Consider the following 23,548-nt stretch of genomic DNA (forward strand, 5'->3'; position numbering starts at 1 on the left):
GAATAAAATATACATTAACACTAAAAAAGAAATAAAAGACAAATGAATTAGAGATGAGCTGACCATTTGGACTATAGGATCACAAGCCAAAATAAAAAGCCAGTGGGATCAGGGTATTTTCAGGACAGGCTTTTCCTGGATCACACTTCCAGATGGGTTATAAAAATAAACCAACGATTAAAATGTTAATTATTGAAAGGTTAAGCTTCTGATTTTGGTTTTATTTGTTAGATCACTGAAATGAGTCATAATCCAACTCTGTCTTCCAACCCTCCACCTCCTGCCCCTCCCCCCCCCCCCCCCCCCCCCCCCCAATTTTTTTAAAAAGATCCAAACCATTCTCTAAGTTACTCATATTGGGCTGAATGTTTTAGGCTATAATTTAAAATGTCAGCCCATTACTACTAGGAATAAGACACACAGGAGGAAGCAAAAGAACACACAGAGACAAGCTATTTTGGAGACTCCAGCTAGTACCATGTTTCTATAACATACAACCTATTGTGACCTTTCGTTTGTAATTCATTTTAGTTTCGGCAGACGAATACAGTCTTGCCTTTGTACCGTCAAATGCACTGTGTGTATATATTTGCACTTATTTACTATACAGGTATAACACTGCAGAAGCTCTGAACATTTTGACATATATATTTCAGAATGGGCAAAAGATGTCACTGTCCATATTTAGAGTGGTAAACACATCGTTAGCAACAAGAATACACAAGCTGGAAACTATTCATAAAACCACCATTGATGTCATGAGGCAGTCTTTATTTTACATCTGCACAGCTTTGTAATCCTCATAGAGTATGTGCACAATACAGATCTGCTTTTTTAAATTGGCAATTCCTTATCCTCACTAAGAGCTGATACCAACTATATCCTCTTGTTTCTATAGAAACAAAACATTGTATATGGAAATAATCTGAAACATATTAAAGTTTACATATAAATGCTAATATCACTTTCATATTTTCAAAATGAAAACTTTAGTAATAGACCAGATGAGATTTAATGGATGCTTATTGTAGGCAGTTTCACAGAAACTGAAAAAGGTTACATTTAATTTTCATTTACTGTAAATAAAAATGAAATGATTGTATGCTTTAGGCATGCACTCACCATAATGCACCAGTAAATATGGAAACTAGACTCTAATGTACCAAGGTGCTGGACAAATTATAATTAGCAAACACAGAGGTGATGCCAACATTTCTGCTCTTTCATTTGCACTGGTTTCATGCCAAAGGATCAGCAAGGTCAGATGAGGCACCTATGAGACCATTTAGCAACTGCACTGCCAAATGTTCAGCAAAGACTGTTTTATATTCAGGGCAGAAGATGTCCAGATTTTCGTAATGAACCACAAGAGCAGGGTAAGGAATTAAAAAATAAATTCATAAAAGAGCAGACATGCATGTCCCCTTGAGCTTTATTACCTCCAGCTCAGAAATGATCGAAGGTCAGATACCTGAGCCAAGAAAATATCATCCCAAAGCTGGGCATTTGGGATCTGCCTTGTACCCAGAGTACATATTTTCTGCAGAACGATTAAATAAATGGTATTGTACTGTTAAAATACAAAAATATTTTTATCTAAATCATTATTTCTTCAGTAATTATTTTCTTTAGTTGAATATAGCGTAAGCCAGTGGCTCCCAAACTTGTCCTGTAGGACTCCCAGCCAGTCGGGTTTTCAGGATATCCACAACAAAAACGCATAAGATAAATTTTCATGCATTACTTCCATAGCATGCAAATTTTAACTCATGCGAGTGAGCAAATTCTAAAGCATAACCTTGTCTTATCATACTTAGGACCCATTGATCCGTCGTGACTTTGGCGCACTCCTCGTAGAAAAGAGTGAACTGACCCCCTATGATTGGCAGTGAGGAGTGGACTGGCCTCGAATCACTGGGCGGACTTGGATCCAGACGCCCCCTGGCTGGAACCATCTCTGTTCAGCTTTCAGCCTCGAAAGGACTGGTTCCAGAACTGCTGCCTCCTAATGCCTTGTCTCTGGGCTCCTCCTGAAGCCCTATTCTGCCGAAACCGCAGAGTCACCCTAAAACGAGGCCAAGCAGAAAAGGACCCCTTTTCCGCCCTTTGGCTTATCCTCCGGCAACCTATGCCCTTTATTCTCTCCCAGATACTTAACGAGCTCCTCTAAGTCCTCTCCAAAAAGCAGTTTCCCCTTAAAAGGTAACACCCCTAACTGAGACTTAGACCAAACGTCTGCCAACCAGTTCCTCAACCAAAGGAGCAGCCTAGCCGAGACTGTTGACATCATAGTCCTAAAGGAAGTTCTTTTTGAGGTCATATAATGCATCTGCTCCGTAGGCCACCACGGCTTCCAGCCGCTCAGCCTGCTTGGCCTCAGACGCTGACATCGCCTTGTCAGCCTACAGCTGTTGTACCCAGCGCAGACCAGCAAGAAGCATAAAACTGCAGAAAAATTGCAGCACGAATGCCCAGAGCAGACACCTCAAAGATCTTTTTGAGATGGACTTCCAACTTCCTGTCTTGCATATATTTAAGCGCTGCATAACCGGCCACTGGAATGGTTGTTTTCTTTGTAACCACTGGCATTCACCTTTGGCAGCTTCAGCAATTCAAGCGTGTCCTCCAGTAACGGATACAATTTATCCATTGCTCTACCAACCTTCAAACCGGTCTCTGGGAGTCTCCTACTCTGGACCATTAACTTCTTCACTGATTTATGGAAAGAGAAGGCCTTCGCTGGCCCTCTTAAGCCATCCATAACTGGGTCCACCTCTTCCTGATCAGATTCCTCTTGTGGAACCTTAATTCTCAGCTCCTTAAGGACACAGGGGAATCAGGAGCAACAATTCTGCCCTATGGAAAAGACGAACCACCTTAGGATCGCCCTCTTCAACAGTTAGGGCTTGACCTCGCCCCTCAGCTGGATCCCGTCCCTCTGGAGAAGAATCCACCCCAGGAGGGTCCTCTACTGGAGGCTCCCCATCCTTCAACTCCCAAGGCCTCGTCCGCAGCATCCAAATGTGCAGCCTTAGTCAGGACTCGCCGAATCCTTGTCGCACCACTGGCCCAGAAACTTTGGACCTCTTGCTAGGCTGCGGATCCTCCTGCCTGGAAAAATGGGATCCCATAGCCTTCCTGGTGAGATACGCCTTATGCAGCAGCAGAACAAAATCAGAAGAATAGACTGCTGGATCCTCAGGATCCTCCCCCAGGAGGTCCTCATCTTCCTCCCAGGTGCCCCCGATCCTCCACGGGACTTTGATTGGCCGGAGCAAGCGGTGGAGGGAGATCCCCCTCCCCCCCCACAGCTTCAAATGCAGTCACAAAGGAAACCAAAATGGCCGCCATTCCTGTGCTAACTGGGAAAGAGCCCGCTGCCGCACCAACATCATCCATGATCCCCGTGGCCTCACGATGCTTCCCCGACTTTTTCCAGCGTTCCCAAGTTGCTCTCTTCCCCGGGGAGGCAGCGTGAACAAACACTAGATCGGGACAAGCGTGCGCATTGCCGCATGCGGAGCACCGGCTGCCATGTGGCATAGTTTCTGCCAGCTCGGTCATGTGCGCCCGACAGCTGCTCCGAGGACGCAGAAGAAAAAAGCCGACACAGCCCTGCACCTGCCTGCTATCTGCCTCTCTGGTCAAGCGATACTACAAAAAGGAAAAAAAAAAAGAGACCCTCTTTTTTTTTTTTTTAACTTTAAAACTGCAAAGATTAAGAACACTCCCCTGAAGCTGGGCAGCAGGCTTCGGTCTTCGTCCTGAGGCAACTGGCCCCACCAGTTATCTACTCCTGGCAGCAAAAAGGACCGAGCCAAATAAGGGTCCTCAACCCCCTGCTTGTCCACCTCAGGACCAGAAGGGATGGTCCCACCCAAACCTGCCAACCTTCTGGGAGGAACTCATGTTTTTTCCTTTTCCCCTCTATCTTTACTATTTTTTTTTTTTAAACTAATGTTCAAACTGCAGGTTTTGCACCTCTACCATCTGCTGGAGACAGAGAAATACTGAAGGAATGCAGGTGGCACACCAGGTTATGTGGCAGTGTCAGCAAAACTTTCTCTGTCTCCATCTGCTGAAAGGCAGACAAAACCCAGGAGTCTGGACTGATTTGGGTACGTAAAGGGAAGCCCAATACTGCATGAGCTCTCAGTATAAAGGCTTCACATCACACAAGGATTTTGGGTTGGACTTGATGCCTTGAAGGAGGCATCAATTCCAATAGCTCAAAAAATGCTTATAAATGATTGCCATGATTTTTAAGGCTTTAGGAAGTAAAATGCAAGCATCATCCAAATGGATCCACTTGAAAAATACCACTCTGGACTTCTTTCTAAGGTCCTTCTTTAACTGTTTGATAGACACAAAAATCTTTTATTACATGATTGAGATTATATTGCATTTCCACAAAAGGATCAACAGATAGAAAACTAAGGTTTGCTACTGGAACAAAAATTTGCAGCTGTTTGTACATTTGTTTCTCTGACAGAGCCTTATGAATCTGTTTTGGAACAAGTAACTGTGTTTAGATCACAATTTGTACTTCTAAGAGTCTATATCCTCTATTCTGGAGCATTATGGGCATGCACAGGCTATCAGCACTTTCATATCTATTTATAGGAAGTTCATGATCTTGTAGGACTTTGTTCATTTAAAACAGCAGTGCCTCCTGATGGCAGCATAACACAAGTGCACCTTGTGCAACATGATGGAGGAATAGCATGAAATGCTTGGATGTGCATCCTTGCATTGTTTGGAGACTAGTTAAGTAATCAACTGGAGATGTTCTTGCAACTTTATCAAACTATTTTACAGAAACAGACAAGGGAGATGTATTTATTTGCTTCCCTCTGCCCACCCCATCAGGCTCTTACAAAAAGATTAAACTCTACCAGGCGCAGGAAAATCTGCCAAATTCAGAAAGTGTATCAGGTCAGCTGATTGCACATAGAGCTTAAAGTAGTATGTCATTTAGTATAAAAAAGTAAACAGACTAATATAAAAATATATTAATGATTATGTCTCTTCTTCAAATATTTTCCTTTTGAGGTAGTCTATCCAGGCATCTTTTGTGGACAACTCCATGGAATTCCATTCAAAATGGGGAATCTGTAAAACACGAAGTTTACTTTGAAACTACTGGCAAAGTACTTTTCATAGTTTTATGGAGATTAAACTTTGCATCCCTATACAATACATTCCCTATCAGCTCCATGCAACTGCCAAGATTATGTAACAAAGTGGCATTCTTACTTTTGAAGAGCTGGTCTTCCACTCTTTACCGTTTTTGTATCATAGTAAAAATAATTTGGTTTTCTGCAGATCATTGTGCTTTCAGCACTTGAATAAGCTAAAGTCCCAAAATATCCATAGAAATATACACCGTGAATTACGAATTTTATCTCATTCAGAAAGACCTCATAAAAAGGCACACTTGTCCATGCTAGTTAGCAAAGGATACATATACCAATAGTATAATCATAGGTCTTTTTTGTACGATATTTTGTATGCTCAGTGTCATAAGAGTCAGTGTGATTACTCAAAACAACATGTCATGCTGTGTTTGCTGTTCCATTATTCATTGTATTTACTTCTTATGCATGACATATATTGTCAAAAAACTTGAAATTAACTTAGCTTGAAATCAACGGAGGAATGCCTGAAAATTCAATTTACGTCAGTAGGACTAAACGAGCCATAAGAACCCGACTGATTGAACATCGGAGTTGTCTGAATACTGCAAAACTTCTAGCTCCTATCATTTCACATTGTTTACAACATCAACATTCTTTCGAGGATCTTAAGTGGCGGATGATTGACAGAATAATAAATTTTCATTATGTGCCCAATCCCTTCAAGGTCAGTCTTGGATGGATAATGCTGGCAAAATTCATTCTGTCAATTTCCATTCGGATTGTTCAACATCACATGTAATTTATATTATTGTGTGTCCGTGCAATAAAATTTATGTTGGTAGGACTAAACGAGCCATAAGAACCCAACTGATTGAACATCGGAGTTGTTTGAATACTGCAAAACTTCTAGCTCCTATTGCTTCGCATTGTTTACAACATCAACATTCTTCCGTGGATCTTAAGTGGCGGGTGATTGACAGAATGTATATGTCTTCCAGGGGGGGAGATCCACAAATTATCTTGAACTATCGTGAACAACAGTGGATTTTTTATTTGAATAGCATGCAACCTAATGGACTCAATGCTGCGATTGAATGGTATTCAATCCTTTAGTAATACATATAGCAATTAATGACGTCGATATCTGCCTGTACGTGGTACCTGTCCATTGGTCATTTATCCCTTTAAAAATGGTACTTGTGCAGCCCCTCTGGCAGAGGAAACAAATTGCTGGTTCAGAATATGCCACTGCTACTTTCACATGTTAGTACCTGAGTGTGTTGTTTTTGATTTGTTGTAAATATCTGTATTTTTCTCTAACAAATCTTTGCATTTACAGACATATTTGGACCCTTGAAGAAGGCAGGCAGATGCCGAAACGCGGTCCGTGTCGGGCTGATACAACTAGAGCCTCTCCAATTGAATTTTCAGGCATTCCTCCGTTGATTTCAAGCTAAGTTAATTTCAAGTTTTTTGACAATATATGTCATGCATAAGAAGTAAATACAATGAATAATGAAACAGCAAACACAGCATGACATGTTATTTTGAGTAATCACATTGACTTATGACATTGAGCAAACAAAATATCATACAAAAAAGACTTATGATTATACTATTGGTATACGTAACCTTTGCTAACTAGCATGGACAAGTGTGCCTTTTTATGAGGTCTTTCTGAATGAGATAAAAAAATTCGTAATTCATGGTGTATATTTCTATGGATATTTTGGGACTTTAGCTTATTCACGTGCTGATTGTTTATATGGCTATTACCGTCTTTCTAAAAAATTTTGAGAGAATAGTAGCATTCCCGGTACGTACCCGGATCAGTCCAGACCATGAGTTATATCCCCATTCCAGCAGATGGAGACAAAAGAAAAACTTGTGAGGCACTCGGAATTACCCATGAGCACCCTCTGCGTCTCATCTGTATTCTTCTGTCTCCAGCAGATGAAGGCTGTTTGAACCTGCGGTTCCCACTTAAATTTTCAAATCTTTAAGGAAAGTTTGCAGAATAATTTTTATTTCTTCCCTTTCCTCTCACTGTGCTTTTTTTCTTTGAATGGATTAATGTTCAAGCGGATTTCTTAAGCCGGCAGATGTTGGATCCCGGAGAGTGGGAGCTATCCGAAGAAGCAATGTGTCACTTCTGGTCGGGAGGTGGGGGTCCCCCCACCTCGACTTGATGGCCACTCTAAGGAATACAAAGGCGCCTCGCTTTTTCAGTCGCAAACGGGAACGCGGGGCGGAAGGGGTAGATGCTCTGGTACTGCCCTGGCCTCACGACGTACTGCTTTACGTGTTTCCCCCATGGCCTCTGGTGGGGAAGGCTCTACGGAGAATAGAAATTCACAGCGGAGCAGTGATTCTGGTGGCACCAGAGTGGCCAAGAAGGCTGTGGTTTGCAGATCTGGTGAATCTAGCGGTGGACAGTCCAATTCGTCTGGGACATCTTCCTCGACTCCTTTGTCAGGGTCCCGTATCTTTCGACCAGGCAGATCATTTGTGTCTTACGGCCTGGCTTTTGAGAGGAGAAGGCTGAAAAAAAAGAGGCTATCCAGAGGAAGTCATTTCCACGCCAGGAAGACTTCCACCTCCATTTCTTATGTACGAATATGGAAGGTTTTTGATTCCTGGTGTGTCTCCGGGGGAATTGCTCCTCGTCGTGCGTCTGTGGCTCAGATTCTCTCTTTCCTGCAGAGCGGGCTCGGCAAGGGTTTAGCTTACAATTCTCTTCAGGTTCAAATAGCAGCCCTTGGTTCGCTCATTGGGCGTTTGGATGGAACATCTCTAGCATCACATCCAGACATTGTCCGCTTTTTGAAAGGTGTCAAACACCTGAGACCTCCGGTCTGTGCCCTGTGTCCTTCGTGGAATTTGAATTTGGTACTACGGGCTGTGGGTGGGCCACCTTTTGAGCTGCTGAAGCATTCTACGCTCAAGGATTTAACTCTGAAGACTGTGTTTCTCGTGTCCATTTCTTCAGCTCGCAGAATATCGGAACTGCAAGTTTTGTCTTGTAGGGAACCCTATCTGCGCTTCACGGATTCGGGTGTCACCCTGACCACAGTGCCATCTTTCCTCCCGAAGGTGGTATCCTTGTTTCACCTCAGTCAGTCAGTGGAGCTTCCAGCCTTTCAAGAGGAGGACTCTAGGAAACTGCGATGGCTCGATGTTAAGCGAGCGCTTCTTCGTTATCTGGAGGTCACTAACGATTTCCGTCTTTCAGACCATCTGTTTGTTCTCTGGAGTGGCCCCAAGAAAGGTCAACAGGCCTCTAAGACTACTATTGCTCGCTGGTTAAAGGAAGCCATTGTTGCCTCGTATATCGGATCAGGTAAGCCCCCTCCGGATGATATTAAAGTGCATTCTCTCCGTTCTCAGGCGACTTCTTGGGCGGAAAGTCAGTCGGTATTCTTCTCGATTTGCAGAGCGGCTACATGGAAGTCACTAAATACCTTTGTGCGTCATTATCCTCTTAATCTAAGACCTCCAGGGTTGGGTTTGTTTGGCGACCAGGTCATTTGAGCACGGCTATCGAGGGCCCACCCTATGTAGGGAAGCTTTGGTACACCCCATGGTCTGGACTGATCTGGGTAAGTACAGGGAAAAGAAAATTATTCCTTACCTGCTAATTTTCGTTCCTGTAGTACTATGGATCAGTCCAGACACCCACCCACACTTTTCGATAGCACATTTCTGTCCAATATCTTGCTTTTTCTCAGCACAGTTAGCCTGTTCTTTGGCGGTATATTGAGGTTGCAAGATTTTTCTCGAAGGCTTTGAGATTTGCATGTGCAAGTGTTTTGTTTATAGTTCCCTATTTGGTTGGGAGTTTTTTTGCTTGATCCATTCATCTGTTAGTTCTGAGTTTTTTGTTCTGCATTGATATTCTTAATACTGATGGGAAGCAGAGGGTACTCATGGGTAATTCCGAGCGCCTCTCGAGTTTTTCTTCTGTCTCCATCAGCTGGAATGGGGATATAACCCATGGTCTGGACTGATCCGTGGTACTACAGGAACGAAAATTAGCAGGTAAGGAATAATTTTCTTTTCCTGATCATTGTGCTTTACCATTCAGAGCACTTTAGCAGCCTGCAGGCAGTCACCAACAGAATGAATGGTGAGGAACGAACTTCAATACTGGGTGCTGCATAATAGCTTCCAAAGAGCTAACTCGCCACTTGGCTACAAGCTGGGTTACCTGAGTTAGCTAGGGTTCATATGCCATACTATTAACCACCAGATAACTTAAATATATAAGGACTCAGTAAAAAGCTGTGTTAAGTATGTATCTACTAAACATTTTTGGGATAATCAGAAAATAATCCACAAACAGTTAAATCTGTTCTTTCAGCAACATTAGAAGGATGATTTATTTACCTTTTCATTACAATTTAGAAATGCCTCCCAATCAAAAGCAGCTTTGGGCCAATGCTGCTATTTAACCATTTTAAAAAATGTATAAAATGTATTTTATCAAAGCTGGCTTGGATCACTATCCTTGTCAGTCATGAGCACAGGACAGCTCAGCTTGCAGCTTCAGCACATTTTCTGCACTACATCCAGACAGATTTATTCATTCATTTTTATAGTCTGCCTATTCCATGAAAGTGCACAAAGTGGGAAATATGACACAGGATTAAATCTAAAAGAGGAAGCATCTCAGCCAAAGAACACCAAAATGGATATTGAGGAAATCTACATGCCACTGCTGCTGGGTAAAGAGATGTAAGAATAAAGAATATAAAAGAAAAAAAATGTTAGAAACTTCTTAAAAAATGAAGTGAAATAGTATAAGAAACTGTTTTGGTGATCCCCCCCTAAAAATATTTCAGGTGATTATGCCAAAATATTAAGCCATACCTGAACTACATGATATCCAAGAATCTCCAGATGTCTTTTCTTCATTGCATATTCTCCTTTCAGGTGACAAGAGTTTTTGCAGAAGGCTTTTGAATCAAGAAACTCCACAGCAATTCTATTTAAAACAGGATTTCTATCAGATAATGTTCATGGAACTCCCACTCGTGGTCTGCTTCAGGTTATATGAGTTCTTATTGCACTATACCAATGGTCTTCACTATTTTCTAAGCAAGGACCACTTTGGAATCAAGGGCCTGGAACAGGATCCCCCCCTCCAATGTTGGGGACAAGCAGAATCCTCCCATCCAGTGTGGCTCCCATTGGTCATCACCATCTCATCTATCCTTCCAGCAACCTCTGAATCCCAATCTCATCTCACCCCACCCCTTCCCTCCCCTCCCAACATAGCAACAGCCTCTTAATGGTGGATCATAGGTGCAATCATGCGCTGGCACAGCCAGCCAATTAGCAAGCAGATCGGTATGGCCCTAATGTGGCTGGGCAGAATGAGAAACACAGTGTCCAGGCGGGTGTTCTAGAGCATCAAGATTAAACTAGGTAAGAGGGGAGGAGGGAAACTTGCTGATGTAAAGGGTTCTTTGAGGGGTTTTCTATGTAGACAGACCAGTTGGTGGTAGTGAAGAAACAATAACAGCATAAAAAGACCTGATCAGACTTGTAGAAAAGGCCAAGGCTGAAGAAATGCTAAAAGTAGGCTTAAGGTAAACCAGTATGTTTACCATAAGGTCAGCATTGAGTTTTGTTTCTGCCTTCTGGGCTCAATTTATAAGAAATCATATGACTTACAAGAATGCAGTCTGATTAGCATATTTAAGATAAAATAATACCACCAATGATAAAATAATACCACCAATGATAAAATAAATACCACCAATGGTGGCGAATCGCCATCATTGAAACTTTGAATCTTGGATTCCTAAAGGACTACAAATACAACGCTGAATACTAGCCCTTGACAAAGAACGAGGAGCGTTCGAAACATGGAACCATGTCGGGCGTACTGATGGCTTCAGCGACTATATTAAGTTAAGTGACACGAATCTCACTAAGCAAAGAAAAATATCAAAAAATTAATATATGACCGATGATTAAATATAAGGCTAACCATCTTACAAACTCACATATGAGATGAAGCCTATTATGACAGGTCATTATCTACCTTAAGCGTCTGTTCTATATATTGCTGTACTGGTGAATTATTGATCGATGACAGTATCACAGCTCAGTCCAGACTCCTGGGTTTTGCCTCCCTTCCAGCAGATGGAGACAGAAAAAGTTTCAGACACTGTCACATAACCTGGTATGCCACCTGTAGTCCGTCAGTATGGACCTGTACCCAAGCAAAGATGGAAATGTACCGAACACCACCATGTAAGCTCACCAAACCACCTCCCATTGAACAAGCAGGAGGGAATGGAAAAACCACTTCATCTGAACGATCCTTTAACCATAAAAAAACAGAAAATACAACCATCACCTGAACCTCCCAAGGACACTTAAGAAAACATCTTCAGTTTATATACAAAAAACACTGAGTGGACTCTGCAAAACCTGGATGGGACTCTGGACTGATCTGTGGTACTACAGGAACGAAAATTAGCAGATAAGAACCAATTTTCCTTTCCCTATACATACTCAGATCAGTTCAAGACGCCTGGGATGTACCAAAGCTTTCCTAAACCGGGTGGGACTGTGAGAGTCCAGCTTGAAGCACACGTTCACCAAAGTTCCTAGACTCTGGCGCCTGGACATCCAGGATGTCGCTTGCAACCGAGTCGCGTGAGCTCTCAGACCCTGAGGAACCGACTGGCCCTGACAAATGTATGCTGAAGTCATGGTCTCCTTCAACCAGTCCACAATTGTAGCTTTGGAGGCCTTATGACTGTTCTTCCCCCACTCAAGAGAATGAAAAGATGATCGGAAACCCTGAAATCATTAGTGACTTTCAGACAGTGCAACAGCGCTCGTTTCACATCTATACACCTCAACTCCTTATCCATAGGAGCCGTCGGATCCAGATTTGTAAAAGCTGGTAACTACACAGACTGATTCAAGTGAAAGGACAAAACAACATTTGGAAGAAAAGAAGGCACCATCTGCAACGAAATCCTGGAGTCCAAAATCTTTAGGAAAGGATCTCTACAAGACAGGGATTGGAGCTCCGAAATCCTTCTAGCCGAACAAATTATCACCAGAAAACTGACCTTTAAAGTAAGATCCTTCAAAGTCTCCCAGCACAATGGCGCCCCACACATCACCTTAAGAACCAAATTTAGGCTTCACGGAGGGTACACGTTCTGCACCAGGGGACGCAAAGGCTTTACACTTCGCAGGAAAATGCACCACATTCGGATTCACCACCAGAAGCATGCCTTGCATCTTACCACTCAGACACCCCAAGGCCGCCACCTGGACCTGAAAGGAGCTGAAAGTCAAACCTTTTACCAAACTTTGCTGCAAAAAAGCCAAAATGTGGCCCACTGAAGCTCGAGTCACCCCAAGGCCGCCACCTGGACCTGAAAGGAGTTGAAAGTCAAACCTTTTACCAAACTTTGCTGCAAAAAAGCCAAAATGACTTATGAGGAGAGATTGAAGAATCTAAATATGTATACCCTGGAGGAAAGGAGGAGCAGGGGTGATATGATTCAAACTTTCAGATACTTGAAAGGTTTTAATGATCCACAGACAACGACAAACCTTTTCCGTTGCAAAAAAAATCAGCAGAACCAGGGGTCACAATTTAAAACTCCAGGAAGGAAGACTCAGAACCAATGTCAGAAAGTATTTCTTCACGGAGAGGGTGGTGGATGCCTGGAACGCCCTTCCGGAAGAAGTGCAAAACTGTGAAGGATTTCAAAGGGGCGCGGGATAAACACTGTGGATCCATAAAGTCTAGAGGATGTGAATGAAGAGAAGAGGCACGGGGGTGGCTTGCATGCGGGAATGACGGCTACTACCTGGAGATTAATATCCTTATTCAATAAACATACACACAGTTAATGCGACTCCAACATTGCTCTAGGCTTCAACGGCAAGAGGAAATGTGGAAAAAAGGATTTGCATCCACAAAAAAGCAGGGGAGTAGCTTGCTTGTTACAGCGGTTACTACCCCAAACCAAATAAGCCTGATACTTCACTTTTAATGCATATCCAGCATAGCTCTCTGCTTCAACGGGAGGGAGAATGAAGAAAAGATTTATATTCAGACAACAACCAACAAGGAATGAATTACATAGTCTGGGGAAACAAATAAGCATGGGTGTAGCTTGCTTGTTACGGCGGTTACTACCCTGAATCAATTAAGCCTGATACTTCACTTGGAATACATATCCAGCGCAGCTCACTGCTTCAACGGCAGGGGGGAATGAAGTAAAGAGGATTTATATTCAGACAACCAACAAGGACTGAACTGCACAGGCAGGGTAAACAAGCGTGGGAGTAGCTTGCTTATTACGGCGGTTACTACCCCAAACCAATTAGCTAGATACTTCACCTAGATGCAGCTCCAGCACTGCTGTCTGTATCGATGGTGGGGGTGGAAGGAAATTGGAACCAAAAAGTTACTTATAAGGGCCAAGAGTAACAGATAAATATGAAAACAAATACTTGTGAAAGCTTGCTGGGCAGACTGGATGGGCCGTTTGGTCTTCTTCTGCCATCACTTCTATGTTTCTATGAGTCGGATCCACGCTGTGCTCTTGGCACCAAGCCTCCAACACCTTCCACACCCAAACATTTATTTATTTATTTATTTATTTATTTATTATTTTTATTATACCGAGTTTCATGATAGGGATCACATCAACCCGGTTTACAAATAACAATGTGTGCAAAGTATAGCGTAACGTAATAAATATTTCCAATAAAAATTTGAACTTTAAATACAGAGAATCAATTAAAAGGTGTGAAAGTTACAATAAAACAGGGAAAATTAACTTGGAACTGGAAGAGGGGAAAGGTTAAACAATGCAATATTTACATTTAATACAATTAAAGTGATAGTGTAGCAGAGTAAGTAAATAAGCCTATTTGAATGAATGTGACGGTACATAAACATAAGATAAAGAAGTGGACTTCTTTCTTGCTTGCATTAAAGTTGCAATAACATCTTCCAGATAACCTTTCTCCCTCAAAAGCCAAGCCATGAGAGAGAAGCGATCAGCCTGGTCCAAAAATATAGATCCATAATGCAGCAGGTTGCAAATATGCACAAGACGCAGCATCCCGTCTACCGCAAGATTGATCAAATCCGCGAACCACAGCCGCTGAGGCCATTCTGGCGCCACCAGAATCATTTGCCCTGGATGAACCTCTATCCTTCGTAGGACCTTGCCTACCAGTGACCAATGCGGGAACACATACAGGAGAATCCTCTTTGGCCATGGGAGAACTAAGGCATCTGCTCCCTCCTCTCTTCTTCAACTGAAGAACCATGGAGCCTTGGTATTTTTCTGCCTAGCCATCAGATCCATGCAAGGGACTCTCTCTATCTGTGACGAATCAGACACATGGCCTCTTCAAACAACTTCCACTCCCCTGGATCTATCCACCGGTGACTTAGAAAACCTGGCAATGTGGGAAGCTGCCAGCATCTCCAGATGTTTTTCCGCCCATTGCACTAAGTCCTGGGCCTCTCGTACCACTGCTTGACTCTTTGTATTGCCCTGTCGGTTGATGTAAGCCACTGCCGTCGCATTGTCTGACAACACTCTCATTGCCCTGCCCTACACAAGAGGAAGAAAAGCCAGCAATGCTAGACGGACCACTCTCGTCTCTAGATGGATGATAGACCATGGCGCCTCCTCCGGAAACCACTGACCTTGCACCACTTGAGTCTGACACACAGCTCCCGAACTTTTAACCTCAAAACATGGCTTTTTAAACAAGCATTCCCGTCAGCTACCTAACTCCCATCTTCCAGCCACTCTTCAAAAACAACCCCGCCCCCTCCGCACCTCTTTTCAAACTCCCCTCCTCCCCCTTCTACTCCACCAACTCCCCGCCTCCCTTTTCCCTATCTGCCTCTAGCTGCACTCCACTTCTTTGGCATGGACAATACCCCCCCCCTCACCCCCAACTCTCTATTAATACGACTACCATTCACCATAATAACCCCCCATACCCCCCACCCCCCCAATGCTGCCCATCGGGTATATTCTATCCATTGAATCTAACTATAAAATTTGTAAATATTACCCTAAATCAATCTGTATACTGTTAAAATTCTTGTTACTCTTGTATGAATCTAAACCATATTGTTGCTACCATTACTTCATACTATCACTTAAGTTACTTGTTTTTTCTCACCTGATTCTTAGACATGTCGTTCCTACTACTTATAACCTAAATTATATTATATTGTTACAGACGATACAAAGTTTCAATGTAAAACAAGAACCCTATCTCTTTTTGAATACCGTTGTAATGTAAACCATTGTGATATGCCAGATCGAACAGCGGTATATAAAAAACAAACAAACAAATAAATAAATAAATAAATAAGGCTGGCATCGGTCATGACTATTATCCAATTCGGAACCTCCAAGGTCCCACTGCAAACCAAATTGTCCTGACAAAGCCACCACTCCAGACTCATCCTGGCACTTTCTGTAAGTGGCAGCGGTAGATGAAACTGCTCCAACAAGGGATTCCAGCTGGACAGCAAGGCCGTATATGAGCAAATGCCCAAGGGACCAATTCCAACATGGAGGCCATAGACCCAGGAACCTGCAGATAATCCTATACACCTTGGGAACCTCACTGTTCAGCATGCAAACCAGTCCCTGGATCTTGTCTATCCGTTCTTTGGTAAGAAACACTCTTCCAAATCTGGTGTTGAAGCGCACTCCCAGGAATTCCAGAACCTGAAATGGAATCAGTTAGCTCTTGGGAAGATTCACAATCCAGCCCAGCAACCATAAGCACTGAAGCACTGCTGTCAGTGCCTGAAAACAAAGGTCCTCTGACTTTGCTCAAATCAGCCAGTCGTCCAAATTCAGGTGAACCAAGACTCCTTCTTGCTGCAGAGCCACTGCCACTTCAACCATCACCTTTGTGAAGTTCCTTGGGGCTGTCACCAATCCAAAAGGCAGGGCACAAAATTGAAAATGATCCCCAAGCATCATGAACCTTAGAAACCTTTGATCATCTGAGTGTATCGTAATATGAAGATACGCCTTGGTCAAATCCAGAGATGCCTTAAACTCCCCTTCGCACACCGCTGAGATCACTGACCTCAGTGTTTCCATCCAAAAACGAGGAACCTTGAGAGCCACATTCACCGTTTTTAAATCCAAGATTGAACAGAAGGTACTTTCTTTCTTTGGGACCATGAAATAAATGGAATACCTCCCCACACCCTGTTCCTCGACCGGCACAGGAACTATGGCCCCCAGCATCCGTAGATGATCGAAGGTCTCCCGAACCACTCATCTTTTCTGTGTGTAAGCACAAGGGAACCTTATGAACAAGTCCCTTAATGGGTGCACAAATTCTAAAGCGTAACCTTGTTCTATCACATTTAGGATCCACTGATCTAACATATTCTTGGCCCACTCCTCGAGAAAAAGGGTTAACCGACCCCCAATTTGTGGAACTGAGGAGTGAGCCGACCTTGCTTCATTGGGAAGACTTAGAACCGGAGACCCCCTGACTGGAACTATTCCTGATCAGTCTCCTGCCTCGAAAGGACTGATTCCAAGACTGTTGTCTTCCGGATTCAAGCTCTGACCTCCTCCAGAAGTATGAGACTGCTGGAAACGGTGATTCGAGCGAAATCAAACTTGTGCCGAAGAGGAACCTCTGCCAACCTTTGGCTTGTCCTCTGGCAGCTTGTGTCCTTTAGTCTCTCCAAGATGCTTCACAAGCTCCTCTAAGACCTCTCCAAAAAGCAGCTTCCCCTTACAGGGAAGCGAACCCAATTGAGACTTAGACCAATCATCTGTTGACCAGTTCCTCAACCAAAGAAGCCGACAAGCGGAAAACGCGGACATCAAAGATTGCGAGGACGTGCGGATAAAATCTTATAGGCTACCACTGCTTCCAGCCGCTCAGCCTGCTGGACATCCGCCACAGTAGCGTCCTGTCTGACTGCAACTGCTGTACCTGGCGCAGTCCAGCCCTGAGCATAAAACTACTGCAAACTGCAGCCTGATAGCCCAATCCAGACACCTCAAAAATCCTCTTGAGGTGCACCTCCAACTTTCTGTCCTTCATATTCTTAAGCACAGCCAATCCCGTTACTGGAATCGTAATCTTCTTTGTGATCGCCGAAACTGAAGCATCCATCTTCGGCATTTGCAGCAGACCCAAAGTCTCTTCCGCATTGGGTACAACCTCTCCATGGCTCTCGTAACCTTCAAACCTGTGTCCGAAGTCTCCCACTCCCAGAGCAACAGTTTCTTCAAGGACTTATGGAAGGTGAACGTCTTAGCTGGTCCCTTTAAGCCAAGACTGGCTCTACTTCTTCATGATACAAATCAGCCTGGGTTCCTTAATCCCCAGTTCCTTCTGGAAACATGGAATCAGGGGGGTCCTAATTCTTCTCGGCAAAATAAGATAAAGCATAGGCATTGTCAAGTTAAGTGTAAAACATTGATAAGACAGGCGAAGAGAGAATTTGAACTGAAGTTGGTCGTAGAGGCAAAAACTCATAATAAAAACTTTTAAAAATATATCTGAAGCAAGAAACCTGTGAGGGAGTCGGTTGGACGGTTAGATGACGGAGAGGTTAAAGGGGGTCTTAGGGAAGATAAGGCCATTGCAGAAAGACTAAATGAATTCTTTGTTTCTGTGTTTACTAATGAGCATGTTGGGGAGATACCAGTTTCGGAGATGGTTTTCAAGGGTGATGAGTCAGACGAACTGAACCAAATCACTGTGAACCTGGAAGATGTAGTAGGCCAGATTGACAAACTAAAGAGTAGCAAATCACCTGGACTGGATGGTATGCATCCTAGGGTACTGAAGGAACTCAAAAATGAAATTTCTGATCTTTTAGTTAAAATTTGTAACCTATGATTAAAATCATCCATTGTACCTGAAGACTGGAGAGTTGCCAATGTAACCCCAATATTTAAAAAGGGCTCCAGGGGCGATCCAGGAAACTATAGACCAGTGAGTCTGACTTCAGTGCCAGGAAAAATAGTGGAAACTATTCTAAAGATCAAAATCGTGGAGCACAGAGAAAGACATGGTTTAATGGAACACAGTCAACATGGATTTACTCATGGGAAGTTTTGCCTAACAAATCTGCTTCATTTTTTTGAAGGGGTTAATAAACATGTGGATAAAGGTAAACCAGTAGATGTACTGTATTTGGATTTTCAGAAGGCGTTTGACAAAGTCCCTCATGAGAGGCTTCTAAGAAAACTAAAAAAGTCAGGGGATAGGAGGTGATGTCCTTTTGTGGATTACAAACTGGTTAAAAGACAGGAAACAGAGAGTAGGATTAAATGGTCAATTTTCTCAGTGGAAAAGGGTAAACAGTGGTGTGCCTCAGGGATCTGTACTTGGACCGGTGCTTTTCAACATATTTATAAATGATCTGGAAAGGAATACGACGAGTGAGGTTATCAAATTTGCGGACGACACAAAATTATTCAGAGTAGTTAAATCACAAGAGGATTGTGATACATTACAGGAGGATCTTGCAAAACTGGAAGATTGGGCATCCAAATGGCAGATAAAATTTAATGTGCACAAGTGCAAGGTATTGCATATAGGGAAAAATAACCCTTGCTGTAGTTACACGATGTTAGGTTACATATTAGGAGCTACCACCCAGGAAAAAGATCTAGGCATCATAGTGGATAATACTTTGACATCGTCGGCTCAGTGTGCTGCAGCAGTCAAAAAAGCAAACAGAATGTTAGGAATTATTAGGCAGGGAAAAGAAAATTAGGTTCTTACCTTTGATAATTTTCGTTCCTGTAGTACCACGGATCAGACCAGACTCTTGGGTTTGGCCCCCCCTCTAGCAGATGGAGACAGAAGTTTACAAACAAAAACTCCACCTATATCTAGGCTGGTGCCACCTACAGTCCAGCAGTATTACTTAATGTCAGAGCAGGAAAATCACAAATCAAACTGGCTAACGAACCTTCTAACCAGGACCAACAACACCAGTCCAACAGAATCCTCATTACCAGTTCTCAACGCCCAACTGGGAAAATGAACCCGAGATACCGATGACAGACAGAAAAGGAGCAAAATATCAAACAGACAGCAGCACATACACTATGGCCTCTCCCGATAGTAGCACTTATCCGGGTGGGACTCTGGACTGATCCATGGTACTACAGGAACGAAAATTATCAAAGGTAAGAACTTAATTTTCTTTTCCCTGTATGTACCCGGATCAGTCCAGACTCCTGGGATGTACCCAAGCGCACTTCACCTGGGATGGGATCCGGAGAGGCCCGCTCTAAGCACACCTTCTCCAAACCCTCCCACACCGGGAGCCTTGACATCCAAACGGTAGTGCCGGGAAAAAGTATGCAAAGATTTCCACGTGGCCGCCCTGCAAATCTCTTCCGCCGAGATATGTTGACATTCCGCCCAAGAAGTGGCCTGAGAGCAAGTAGAATGGGCACGCAGCCCCAAGGGCAGGGACCGACCCTGCAACATTTATGCCGAATTGATGGCCTCTTTCAACCATCGCGCAATGGTAGTCTTGGACACCGCATTGCCCCTTCAAGGACCACTCCAGAGCACGAACAGATGATTGGAAACCCGAAACGCATTAGTTACCTCCAGATAATGTAACAGGATGCGCCGCACATCCAATTTATGGAGGTCCTTAGCCAAAGGATCTGAATCATCGAGTTGCAAGAACGACGGTAACTCAACCGACTGGTTGACATGGAAAGAAGAAACCACCTTGGGTAAGAAGGATGGAACCGTACGCAAGGATACCCCTGACTCAGATATCCTCAAAAAGGGCTCCCTGCACGACAAAGCTTGAAGCTCGGAAATCCAACGCACCGAAACAATGGCCACTAAGAACACTACCTTCAGTGGCAAATCCTTCAAGGTGGTTTTGCGAATAGGCTCGAACGGAGCACCACACAAGGCCCGAAGAACAAGATTCAAATTCCAGGGCGGACAAGGCTGACGAATCGGAGGCCGCAGATGTTTTGCCCCTCGCAGGAAACGCGCTACGTCAGGATGAGCCGCCACTGGTTTTCCCTGAATCAAACCACGTAAGGAACCTAGCACCGCCACCTGAACCCGCAAGGAACTACATGAAAGACCCTTAGACAAACCGTCCTGCAGGAACAGAAGGATATCCGGCATGGTCGCTCGCGTAGGAACCACATCCCGGTCCAGACACCACGATTCAAACAACTTCCAGACCCTAACATAAGATAAGGAAGTAGACGTCTTCCGGGAGCGTAATAGAGTAGCGACCACCGGTTCCGCGTAGCCCTTAGATCTCAGCCTTTGCCTCTCAAAAGCCAGGCCGCTAGACAAAAGCGATCGACCTGGTCGAAACACACGGGTCCTTGATGCAGAAGGTCCGGAACATACGGGAAACGGAGAGACTCCTCTACCGCCAGGTTCAGGAGGTCTGCGAACCACGGGTGCCGTGGTCACTCGGGCGCCACCAGAACAACATCCGCCGAGTGTGCCTCGATCCACCGCAACACCTTTCCTATGAGTGGCCACGGAGGAAACACATGGTCCATCGGCCATGGAAGAGCCAGAGCATCTACTCCCTCTGCTGCCGTCTCCCACCTTCGAGCAAAAAACCGAGGCGCTTTCGCATTGCGGAAGGTTGCCATCAAATCGATCGCAGGTGTGCCCCACCGAGCACAAATGAGCCGGAAGACATCCACCGGTGGCTCCCACTCTCCTGGATCCAGCCAATTTCGGCTCAAGAAATCGGCCTGAACATTGTCTACGCCGGCTATGTGGGAGGCTGCGAGACAACTGAGATGACGCTCCGCCCAGGTGAACATGAGACGAGCTTCGACGCTACAGCCTGACTCTTGGTTCCCCCTTGTCGGTTGATGTACGCCACCGCTGGTCGCATTGTCGGACAACACTCTGACTGCCCTGCCACGAATGAGTGGTAGGAACTCCAGAAGAGCCAGCCGAACCGCTCTGGTTTCCAGACGATTTATGGACCACGATGCTTCCTGAGGCGACCACTGCCCCTGTATTGAACGCCGTAAGCACACCGCTCCCCAGCCGAGCAGACTGGCATCCGTGGTAATGACCGTCCAAGATGGGATCTCTAAAGGAACCCCACGACTCAAGTTGGCCGGACACAACCACCAATCCAAGCTGTCCCTGGCTGCCAGAGGCAGGGGCAGGGGCAGATGAAATTCTTCTGAGACCGGATTCCATCAGGAGAGCAACGCTGACTGTAAGGGCCGCATATGAGTGAACGCCCAAGGTACCAATTCCAGTGTTGACATCATGGACCCCAACACCTGCAAATAGTCCCAGACAATGGGCACCTGCTTGGATAACAATCTGCGAATGCGCGCTTGCAATGTGAACATTCGGTCTTGTGTAAGAGAAACCGTTCCCTGACGCGTGTCGAACAACGCTCCCAAAAACTCCAGGGACTGCGACAGCGTCAACTGACTCTTGGAGACATTGACTATCCAACCGAGCTTGTCCAACAATTGGAGAACCCGCTGGATCGCTGCTCGGCAGAGCGTCTCTGACTTGGCACGGATTAGCCAATCGTCCAAATACGGGTGCACCAACAGACCTTCCCTCCGGAGGGGCGCTGCCACTACCACCATAATCTTGGTGAACGTTCGAGGCGCTGTGGCCAGACCGAACGGGAGCACCTGGAATTGAAAATGCTGCCCCAGCACTGCAAACCGAAGGAACTGTTGATGCTCTGCCCGAATGCCGATGTGGAGATACGCCTCCGTGAGGTCCAGGGAGGCCAGAAACTCCCCCGGACGCACGGACGCGATCACCGACCGTAAAGTTTCCATTCGAAACCGAGGAACCGAGGAACCAGTCCAGGATGGGCCTAAACGTTCCTTCCTTCTTTGGTACTATGAAGTAAATGGAATACCGGCTCCTGCGAAGTTCCTTGGCCGGAACAGGAACGATCGCGCCGAGCTCCCTGAGACGATCTAGTGTGGCTCGTATCGCCCGTCGCTTCGCTGAGAACCCGCAAGGGGATACCAGAAAAAACGGAAACGGCAGGTGAAAAAATCTAACTCGTAACCGTGTCTTATCACATCTAGGACCCACTGGTCCAACGTGATCCTGGTCCATTCCTCGTAAAAACGGCCAAGACGCCCCCCAATTCTGGGAACTGAGGAATGGACCGGCCGCCCATCATTGTGCAGGTTTGCCCCCCTGCACAGGCTGACCGGCGCCAGAATGACTGAAATGGCGCCCGCGAAAGGACTGCGAATAAGATTATTGACGCTGTGCACTGTGGCGAAAAGAAGAAACGGATCCCCAGGAGCCTCGAGGCCGGCGACTACCGTGAAAACGCGACCTGGAAGGGCCAGCCCCCCGAGACCGCGGCCTTTCCTCCGGTAAACGGTGAACCTTATTCTCCCCCAGGGATTCAATCAAATCTTCCAATTCTTTACCAAACAACAGTCTCCCCTTGAATGGCAAAGGAACCTAGCCGTGCTTTAGAAGTCACGTCTGCCGACCAATGTCGTAACACAACAGCCTCCGCTGCGGCCACCGCCGAAACCATCGTCCTGGCCGAAGTGCAAAGAAGATCATAGAAGGCATCCGCACTATAAGCGATCACCGCCTCCAAGCGACTCGCTTGGCGTGCTTCTTCCGGCGACAGAGACTCATTGGCCAAGAGCTGCTGTGCCCAGCGGAGACCTGCCCGAAGGGAAAAATTACTACAAATCGCCGCAACGAATTCCCAATTGCGGAGACTTCGAAGATCTTTTTCAGCTGCACCTCCAGCTTCCTGTCTTGCAAATCCTTAAGAGCAGTACCTCCAGTGACCGGAATAGTGGTTTTCTTTGTGACCGCCCACTACTTGCCGAGTCTATCTTCGGCATGTGCAGCATGTCCAGGGCGTCCTCCGGTAAGGGATAGAGTTTATCCATCACCTTCGCCACCTTCAGCCCCAAATCCGGAGTGTCCAATTCCTTTAAACAAGCAAATCCGAGGCAGAAAAACTGCAAAGGGAAGGCTGAAGGAGGCCCCCGGAGACCCAAAAACGACCGGATCCGTTATTCCGAGCCGGGACTCCTCCTGCGGCACCTGGATCCCTAATTCCCCCAGAATTTTCGGGATAAGAGGTCCTAGCTCCTCCTTCCAAAACAAACGGATCACCCCCTCGGTAGCATGGGCCCCTCGGGAAACCCGAGGGACCCTTGGTCTCCGTCCCCATCAACCCCCCTCGGGGCTGGAACGGAAGCTCTGTATCCCCGGACAGGTCCTCCGGCTCATCCGTGTCCGTGGTCGATTCCAGCTCCCCCCCTGGGAACCGAGGACTGGAGTGGTCGAGCCCTACTCTGGGCCCTCCGACCCCGGACCTGGATTGGACCTTTTCTCCGCCCCCGAGG

The 23,548-nt window shown here is 45.3% G+C and overlaps 1 protein-coding gene across 1 annotated transcript in view; it reads right to left on the reverse strand.

The window, feature by feature from the left end:
• Window positions 1-348: 348 nt before the first annotated feature.
• LOC115093644 (FAST kinase domain-containing protein 1, mitochondrial-like) overlaps window positions 349-23,548 on the reverse strand; it is a 128,008-nt gene continuing 104,808 nt past the window's right edge. The window contains 2 exon segments of the mRNA XM_029605684.1: window positions 349-5,112; window positions 10,008-10,122. Of these exon segments, the coding sequence (XP_029461544.1) occupies window positions 5,020-5,112; window positions 10,008-10,122 (208 nt within the window). The 3' untranslated portion in view covers window positions 349-5,019.

Source organism: Rhinatrema bivittatum, chromosome 6 (genome assembly GCF_901001135.1).
Source record: "Rhinatrema bivittatum chromosome 6, aRhiBiv1.1, whole genome shotgun sequence".
Taxonomy (NCBI): Eukaryota; Metazoa; Chordata; class Amphibia; order Gymnophiona; family Rhinatrematidae; genus Rhinatrema; species Rhinatrema bivittatum.